General features: G+C 26.2%; 1 protein-coding gene across 1 annotated transcript; it reads right to left on the bottom strand.

The window, feature by feature from the left end:
* Positions 1-3,389: 3,389 nt before the first annotated feature.
* LOC110646950 (glyoxylase I 4-like) lies at positions 3,390-5,006 on the bottom strand. Its single transcript, XM_021800578.2, has 3 exons — positions 4,684-5,006; positions 4,440-4,545; positions 3,390-3,821 (listed from the first exon to the last, which is right to left on the bottom strand). Exons 1-3 carry the CDS (start codon positions 4,836-4,838, stop codon positions 3,561-3,563), a joined length of 522 nt encoding a protein of 173 aa, XP_021656270.2. The 5' UTR covers positions 4,839-5,006; the 3' UTR covers positions 3,390-3,560.
* Between the last annotated feature and the right edge of the window lie 5,001 nt (positions 5,007-10,007).

Raw genomic sequence — 10,007 nt, 5'->3', positions numbered from 1 at the left:
AATTTTAACATTTTAATTAACGTATTTTAATTTTGATAAAATATTTTTTATTAATAACATAAAATATAAAATATTTATTTATATCTAAAAACTTAAAATTAATTATAAATTTTTCTATTAACAATAATAATTATTTTATTATTTTATTTATATTTTTAAAATTATTTAATTATCTTAAAAAATAATTATTTTCTTATTTCAATAATAAAATAAATGATATAATATAAAAGATTAATAATTATATATTTATTTAAATAATATAATATATTAATTTAATAATTATATATTTAATATAATGTAATAAATTTATAATTTTATATTTATTTAAATAATAAAATAAATTTTATAATATATATCTTTATTAGTCATTTCATATATCAACGGCAACAGCTAAATATAATTTTACCAAACACTTAACATAAAAAACAATATCATCACTATCGCTTATCATTTATCAAAGAATGTTATCAACTAACAGCTATAAGTTGTATTCAACAGTTAAACCAAACATGCTCTAAGACAACATATGCGATGGAAGACCTAACTTTCGGCCCCAAACCGCATCTTAAGCCGCACGTTCTTGAATTGTATGAATGGTTCTTATCACATACATGTGGTGTCGGTAATTCAATAATTTGGGATTTCTTTTCCCAGGTCAGCAAAGATGGCTGTAGTCTTCGCCATTTGTATCTGGGCACTCCTTATTTCACTAATCCAAAATTATGCGTCATCATGGCTGATTTGTTTTGGTTATATCAGAAATTACATTTAAGCGTAAAATTATGGGGATGGCAATCGATAAAATATTAATAAAAATTACTTTAAAATTTATTAATAATTTTAATATTAAATTTTATTTTAAATTTAATTAAAATTTATTTTTAATAATTTAAAATTATTTTAACTTCAACACATATATACATGAGATAAAAAAATTACACATTATTTAATAAAATCATAATAATTTTATTCAAGTATGGTAATATTTATTTTTAGAAGTATGATATATAATTAAATAAATATAAAATAAACAAAATAAAAATATACATTAGTAATTTTTATTTCTTTAATATTAATTTACAATGTAAGAAATAATTAACACACGTAAAGGATGTCCCCTAATATCACATTACTCTAAATATGGAGAAGTATCAAACCTTTGCTTATGGTTTATCTTTTATTAATTAGGGAGGAGTGCTCTTTTATCAATAATAATAATAATATTAGAATCTCTTACTCATTTAAAACAAGTAGCACCGATCTCTTTACTTCTCTCCCATATATAAGGAGCCATATGGGCATGAAATTGATATATCATCAAGAAACTATACAGAGATCAGGCTAGCTTTCAAGGATCAAGAAAAAAAGAAAGAGAAGCAAAGATGAAGAATAATGGATCCTTGCCTTCTCAATACCCCAACTCCAAAACCTTTGAAGCAAGAGAAGGTGCTCGCAGTTTCAAGGAAGAGAGAGCTCCTGTTACAGAGAAAAAAGCAGCAGAAAAGCTAGAGAGCAAGCCATCCATGGACATCAATGAAAGTGCAGAAGCATTCATCAAGAAATTCAGACAACAACTTTTGATCCAGAGGCTCGAATCCATCGAGAATTACGAGAAAATGCTACAAAGAGGTCTTTAGCTTGCTCTTCTTCATCTTTGATCATGTGTAATGTAATAGTTGTGTGATACATATTGGATTAAGAAAGTATACTAATAATAATCAGATATTGATCAATTAGCATGGGCTTTTTTTTTCTGGTTTTTATTAGATATAATATGTGTTTCTCATTCTCTACTTCATAGATTATCTTAATTTCTTTGGCTTCTCTTCTTTGTTATCTCTTAGGTTACTTGTAATTCAAAATTTTTTTATTTAGATACGATTTATCATAATGATGAACTCAAAATATAAAATGTATAACCCGCCTGGCTTTGATCCAGTGGCAAGGGAACAATGAGCCCCGGTTCGATCCCCCCTCCCCATGTGCCTATCGACAAAAAAAAAAGATATAAAATGCATAATGAGACTTGCGTATTAAATATATAAATCTCATATATTTGTGTCTTTTAATCTATGATGAACATGATTTAGACAAATTTTTTTTTTTGCTTTTATTTTATAAAAGTTGCTATGTTTTCTTGAATTACTGACAGGCTATGTGATTGAGTACAGCATAATTTATTCATGTATTGTAACATATTTTATTGTATGATTTTATTATTAACATGTTTGAAAAAATAGTATGGTACATTATGATTTAATAATCTATTTTAAATATATAAATAATTTAAAAATATTTATTTTAATAAAATATTAATTTATAAATAATATTATTATAACAATAATCAAAGATATTTTATTTTTTTAGTTAATTACTAAATATGTCTTATAAATATATAATTTTTAAAATATATTGTGCTAGGAAAACAAAAATTCTAAACCATACTAAATCATTTAAAAAATTATAATAAAATAATAATTAGGAAAACATCATTTTACAACCCTAAATCACATTTTTTAAGAACAATTAATCATATCATACAATATAAAACCATCTCAAACTCGATTCAAACATATGAGCTCAAAAAATAGAATTATATATGATGATAATTAGCGATCCTCTAAAGTTTGTTAATAAATGAATTTCTTAAAATTTTATCTTGCGTTTAAACAGAAGAATTTCAAATATGAAATTTGAATTGGATAATACATAATTTTCTTTACTCGCAGGTGCTGCCTTAGCTTAATGATAACTGATAATTGCACCTATAAATTTGGATAAATTTTTTAGTTAGATTTTTTTTCTTTATGTTAAAAAAAAAAAAAAAATCTTGTATTGAATATGGCTTTTGGGCTTAAGCTAAGGTGACACAGGCTACACAAACCTATTGAGAAGTTTTCGTAATTGTTGCAATAATTTGCTCCACGTGATGACATCCTCTTGCTCCTGCGACGAATAACTCCCATTTTTGTTGTTGAGGATGGTGTCGGGCTCTGCAGTTGTGACAAGAGACAATGTAGGCAATGCCTTCACATTTTCCAAGCTAAGAATTGGCGAGGGTGTCTTATCCAATTCTAAGCCTTTCTGAATCCCAAATCTTAATGAAGACATATGATTCTGTCTTTAGGGAAAAAGCTACTCGTTTCATTCGACTACAGAATCTTACAGCAAAGAGGACAATATCACCAATCTCCTTGGGGGACCTCCTGCTCCTGCATCCTGATCACCTCATCATCAGCAGCAGCTAAATCCATGTTTTGCTGGACTATATGTTACAGATTTTTTGCTTTTCATTAGCATTTTAAATTAGGAAATCCTACGTTTTTGGGGTCTATTTAAATGATCAAGAAGCTTAATCAATGGCAATGAGAACTCAAATGATCATCATCTCCGTTGAAGTTCATCACACTTGCATTTGTCTTATTTTTACCAAAAGACCCGATGATTAAGTAAAGAAAAAGAACAAAAGGGACACATCACATTACAGAATACATAATAAAGACTCCCCCCATTGCCCCACAAACACCAAATGCTACACTATTTCTAGCCTCTACAACTTTCTACTGTTGGACCAGCTGCTGCTGGATCTGCTGCTTGTTATGCTGTATCATTGGCAGATTCACAAGAGAGCACGATCTTGCCATCTCTCCAGCTAGAGGGATCACAGGGAGACTATCACAATTGCATATCTCTATCATGAACCCATCTGGATCGTGAAAGAACAGTTGATCCACTTGAATTCCACCTTCCTCCAACTTGGCTCGCACGTACTTGATTTCCATGTCCTTCAATTTCTTCTCCACTGCTCCCATCCTCTCACACTGTTAACATACAATAACAACCAAGTTTCTCAAGCAAATTGTTGAAATCATGAATTCACCTAAGCTAACACTAGTATGATTTCCAGCAACCTATCACTTATTTTTCAGGATTTATAGTTCTTTTATTTTGATAACTTCTTTTCTCATCTGCCAGTAGACAACAAAAACTTGATTTTCAAGTGCAACTTATCATATTTTGTCCTTTTCGTCCCCCTTTTATTATTTTATTGTAGGATTCCTCCAGAAGTTTCCATAACAAACGAAAACGCCACTACGTAGTGACTGTGAAGCCCGAACCAGATGATGTCTTGGTTCTTTTGTTCATATATATATATATATATATATATATATATATATGTGTGTGTGTGTATTGTCAAAAACTACAAAAATAAAATAAAATAAAATAAAATAAAATTTTCAATCAATCAATATTAATATATAAAAAGGATAACCTGAAGCATCCCACATTGTAAAACTGGTTACCATCGATGATCGTGAGTCTCATACAGTAGTTGCATTTACTCGAACACGCAGAAGTCACGGACGGAGATATTCGCAATATAAATCTAAGTAAAATTAAAACCTTTAAAATGGACCAGAAATTAATTGAAATTTTACCTGGAAAGAGATATGGTTGTCTTTGGGATTAATAGTACTTTTCTTTGGCATGTTCTTTGGATCTTCTGATTGCAATAGATGAATTCCAATTTCATAGCCAAAGAGCCTACACATACACACATATTTATGAATGAACAACGTCACAAACCATAATTAACTTCAAAAAGCAAATTCAACTTCAAGAAAGAAGTAATCTAGTTTGGTTTTCTGTTGTTAATTTATATAATAAATAAAAGAAAATTACCAAGCTCCATCAAAGTCAAAAGATCCTGGCCTCCTAATTGGCACAAAACCAAGAACGTTCTGATAGAAATCAATGGATTCCTCAACTGATGTGCACAAAAGAGAGATGTGATTCAATGACTTGAGATGGAGAGGGTTTTCCATTTTCTCCTTCATTATCCAAGAAAAAAATTAATGGGAAATTAAAGGGAATTGATATCTTGAAAATAAATGGTGGGGGCTAAAGAATCAAACAGAATTATTAATCACGAAAAGAGACGAAAGAGATAAGCCAGAAATGAACAACAAGAAGAAGCAGAGAATTGGTGAATTGGCAGTTGAGAATTGCCATGGAAAAAATAGTAGGAAAGTGATATCTATTTATAGACGTAATAAGGTGAATTTAATTTTGCCACGTGTCCTTCATGCAATATCTAAATGTTGATGACTACGACACGTAGATCTTCAAGGCTGACTGGGATTAGCACCAATCGCAATCAAAACCTGGTCTCAGACACGTAAGCTCTGCTATATTTTTGGGGTTTTTTTACACGTAACCATCATCTCAACTAGTTCTGAGATAGTTCACATTCATAGAGTAATTACTGGTTTGACTCGTATGTCATCTCTCACAAACCCGTGAAATACATTTTTTATATACATTTTTATCATTTTTTTATAAAAAAATAATACTATTTATATGTAGATCGAAAATATTTTATAATTTTTATAAATTCACGTCAGTGAATTTTAATTTGCAGCAGTAGCACCTTAATTTTATATATTTTTTTAAATGGATACGGTTAATATAAGAACAATCTTAATAATTGTTATTAAGACGTATATAATTTTAATTAAAATATGTATAAAAATATATGAATTTAAATATAAATATTTAGAAGGTATTTTGTCTTAAATAAGTTGATATATTTATTTATAATAAATTTTAAATTTATAAATTAAATTCATAAGTTAAAAAAAATAAATTAGACAACTTAATTTTTTATTTGAGTATTTATAAATTAATATAATAAAATATTTTATTATATTATTCTCATTTAATTTTTAAAATTTCATCATAAATCTCATTTAGTATATTTTTTTATCATTTTAATAATAAATGTGCTTATAACTTATTTTTTACTAAACACATCAATTATTTATCAATAACTTATGAACACTTTAACTAAATATGTAACTGTTTAAAATTTTAAATATTTATAAGCTCAAATGAACTTATAAACACTTATAAGTTGATTTTTATAAATTAAATCAAATATTATCTTAAGTTAATAAATATTAAATCTATTTCCATGTCAGCTCAAACTTATAATAATCATATTTTTTTTAAATTTTATAAGAAGATATTTATTTTTCAATTTAAATTTATTACATTCTCATGTGAAGCTAATTGAGGGTGGAGATTGCTCACCATCTCTGTCCCACAACAGATTGAAATCAGGATAAGGTCAGAGCGGGCGAGACGAGTTTCATCGAAGAAATTTTTTTTTTTAATTTAATATTATATTATATAAATTTATTTATTAAAAATAAATTATAAGTTAGAAATATAAACTTTAAATAAAATATTAATAAATATATAAAAATAATTTTTTGAATGAAAAATAATATATTATTATGATTATAGGAAATTGAAATAGGACACTTCTCTCAATCTTCGTCCTGTATAATATTAGAGTCAGAATAAAATTAAAAAAAAAAATTAATGAGTGCTAGACGGATGAGATGCAATTCCACAATCATTATAATACCTAAACTTCAATCAGATCTGAAGAGTTTCATGTGGTTTTTGGAAATAAAAATATAAAATTGAAAGGAGGACAAAATCAGTGATTAAGTAGCAGATGAAGATCATTTAGTTTATCTTATGCGCATAAATAAGGCAGAAAAGGAATCAAATGGCAAAGAGAAGAGAGGGTCTAGCAGTGCGTACGGAATGCATGGAGGTGGGTGATGGTTAAAGGAGATGGCAATTAGTCAAAAAGGGTATGAAAATGAAGACAGCTTCTGCAAAAATTAAGGTATTTGTAGACCAAATATAATTTTAAGAAAGAAAAATGTGCTCTTCTCCTCTGCAACTTCCCACTGTTTTTTTTTTTTTTTCATTTTTTCTCACTAGGAGAGGTGATCGAAAAATTCTAAGATATACCAAGAATTTTAAAAAATAATACCCTTTATAAAAATAAAATTAATTATTTCCTTAATTTAAAAAATATTCTCGTACATTCTCTCACTATTTTTAACTTTATTTATTTAGTAAAAAATAATTTTTATATAAAAAATATTTTTTATAAAAATTATTTTTTAATTGTTTAGTTACAATATTAGATTAATATATATTTTATAAAAAGAGAGCTCTTCGAATATGATAGTTAATCCCTTAAATTTTGGAGGAATCGATTAATATCCTCGATTTAACCCAATCTCATAAAAAAAATCACCGAATCTGAGGTGATACTTAACGAGGCCTTATTTATATACGGTATTGAGGAAAATTTGGAAAGGACAAATTAAGATGAATGATTTGGATTTAAAATGGAGAATGTTTCAATTTTTCACGTTATAAACCTTTCTTTCTTTCTTTAGAAAGCTAAAAACCCACAGAAGAAAATGGTCAATGTTAGTTTCTTGGGGACAAGCATTAGATAATTATCAATCAACTGTCAAACAATGGACCACTTGTTAATGAGTCAGGATGATCATGACCTTCACTTCGTTTATCCTCCACATCACATGCATAAAGAAAATGAAAGAAATATTTTTTTAATTAATATACTATATCATAATATGGATTGAAAAAATAGTGAAAGAATTAAATAAAATTTTGAAATTTTTTATAAGGTTATAGAAACGTCAAAAGATGTTTTATAATTTATTTATACGTTGATTATGAAGGGATAATTAAGTGATAAATAGAGATTTATTTTTTATATAATTATGGAAAACCAAAAAATGGAAATATCTATAATGAATTATATCAAAATTTGGATAATCCCTTATGATTTCTTTAAATCTATGAATGCACTAACAGTTCTAGACTTGTGATCAGTGACTGAACATAAATTTTTGCAAACTGGGATTTCAAAATTGGTATCATTACAATATCTGAATTTATCAAGAGCAAAGATATATAAAAGAATTGCTTTCGGCTCTAAAAAAAAATTGAAATAATTGAACATGGAGCATAATATAATTATGACCCGCATAGCATTCCGACAGAGAAGATATGTATTTGGTTTCCATTGTTGAAAGTTTTGAGAATGTTTAGCTGTGATGCATGCAGTTTGTTATATAAAAGATGAAGGTGTTATACATAAATGTAGAGAGACTGCTGCCTGTTCTTGAAACATCTGAAAGTATATCATCAAATCACATGTAAATTCAAATACATATCAGCAACATTAATTAATTTGGTACTTTGCAAGTCTAGAAAACCTTACAGATGATTTTGTTTAATTATCCTTTTTCATCATATTCATATTTGAACATACGAGTTGCATAATCCCTGTAGAATTCCACTTTTTTATTCGTAATTACTCTCTGTTTATTTAAATCAGATTTTATAGTTTTAAAAATAATTTCAATACAACTAAATTAAAGTTTATTGATTAATTTTATTTTTTATATCACATAAAAACTTCTTGATGTTATTTCTTTATGTTCTTTGAGAAATTAAACATTAAAATGATAAAGATATATCAATTTGAAATCACATCAATATTTTGATTAGAGTTGAAACTTGTAATCTTCCATCTTTTACTAACACCATTAATCTAAATTCACTCTTCGTTTTATGGCCCTAATTACTCTCCTAAATTCTTAAGATTATTATATAGTTAGCTAAATCCTTGTATTATGCACAAATTTAATAAAAATTATCTTTTTTATAATTAATTTAAATTTTAATATTTTGTTTTTTATTAAAATTATTTTTAATATTTTTTTAAATTTAATTATTAAAATTTATAACATATAACTATAATACTCTCATTTAATACTTTATTTTTAATATTTACATATCTCATTTAATTTTTTAATAAAATTGTATTTTTTATAATTTTTATAAAATAACAGCTATCCATTATAAATGAATGATCATTTAATATAATTTATTATTTTTTAAATTATAAATTTAACATAATTAATGAAAAAAATTAATATATTAATATAATAACATCAATTAGCAAATGAAACTCTTTTTAAAAAGCATCACATAATAATTTTAGAAAAAATTTGATCTATAGATAAATTATAAGCGAAAGTTTTATAGGAGAATTGGTTAGAACAGTTTAATCCATTGGGCAGAGTCCATGAGGATCACACACACAAGTACCCTACCTTCTTAAGTTCGAAGCCGAGGGAGTGTTTAGCATTTCATTATTTAAAAAATAAAATTTTCATTTTTATCAAAATGATACTCTCAACTTTTACATTCCAACTCCAAAACTATTACTTTTTACACAGAAAAGTATAGTTGAGGAGTGATGGTTTCACTAACTATGGCAACTTCAATAAACATACTGATGATCTTTCTTTATTAAAACAATTATAACAATGATCTACCATGCTAACGAGGATTGATTTAGTTGTTAAAACTCGTTTAGCACTCTTATTAAATTAAGAATTTAAGTTTTACTAACCATCTTTCTTAATGGGTAATCTATAAACTCCACTATAATCCTCCAAAAGGGTTGATGGTATGCCTCATAGGCTCCTCTCACTTAAACTTTTTTCTATTAAAAAAATTCATTTTAATATATATATATATATATATATATATATATATATATATATAAAGCAATAAATAATCGTCATTATATTTTTCAATAAACTATTAAATGTATGAGTCAAAGATGGAAATATTTTTCATAATCAATTTGACTAATTAAATGGTAATGATTTTGATGTTAAAAAATGGTAATATATGTGTGTTTGGATAATTGAATTAAAATAATTTAAATGTCATGATATTATTTGTTTGAGTAAAATAATAAATTATTTAAAATTATGGTAAATCTTGTTTGAAATTATAATATATTAACTTTTTCTTATTGGTTGACTATGTCACAGGTATAGATACATTAATTTTTCTTGGCCGTCCCTTAACTTTGGGGTTTGTTATATTTTTATTTCTCATCTTTTTTTTGTTAGTAGAAAATCCCTCAACTTGAAAAATATTACATAAAATTTTTTCAATTTAAAAAAAAATGTTATATAAAATCCCTCAACTTAAAAAAATATTGTATAAAAATTTCTCATGCTAAAATCTCATTATATTTCTGACTAATCTAATACGTGAAATGTCATTGTAAAATAGAAAATAAA

This window comes from Hevea brasiliensis, chromosome 1 (genome assembly GCF_030052815.1).
Source record: "Hevea brasiliensis isolate MT/VB/25A 57/8 chromosome 1, ASM3005281v1, whole genome shotgun sequence".
Classification (NCBI taxonomy): domain Eukaryota; kingdom Viridiplantae; phylum Streptophyta; class Magnoliopsida; order Malpighiales; family Euphorbiaceae; genus Hevea; species Hevea brasiliensis.
This window is presented reverse-complemented; position numbering and strand designations above follow the sequence as displayed.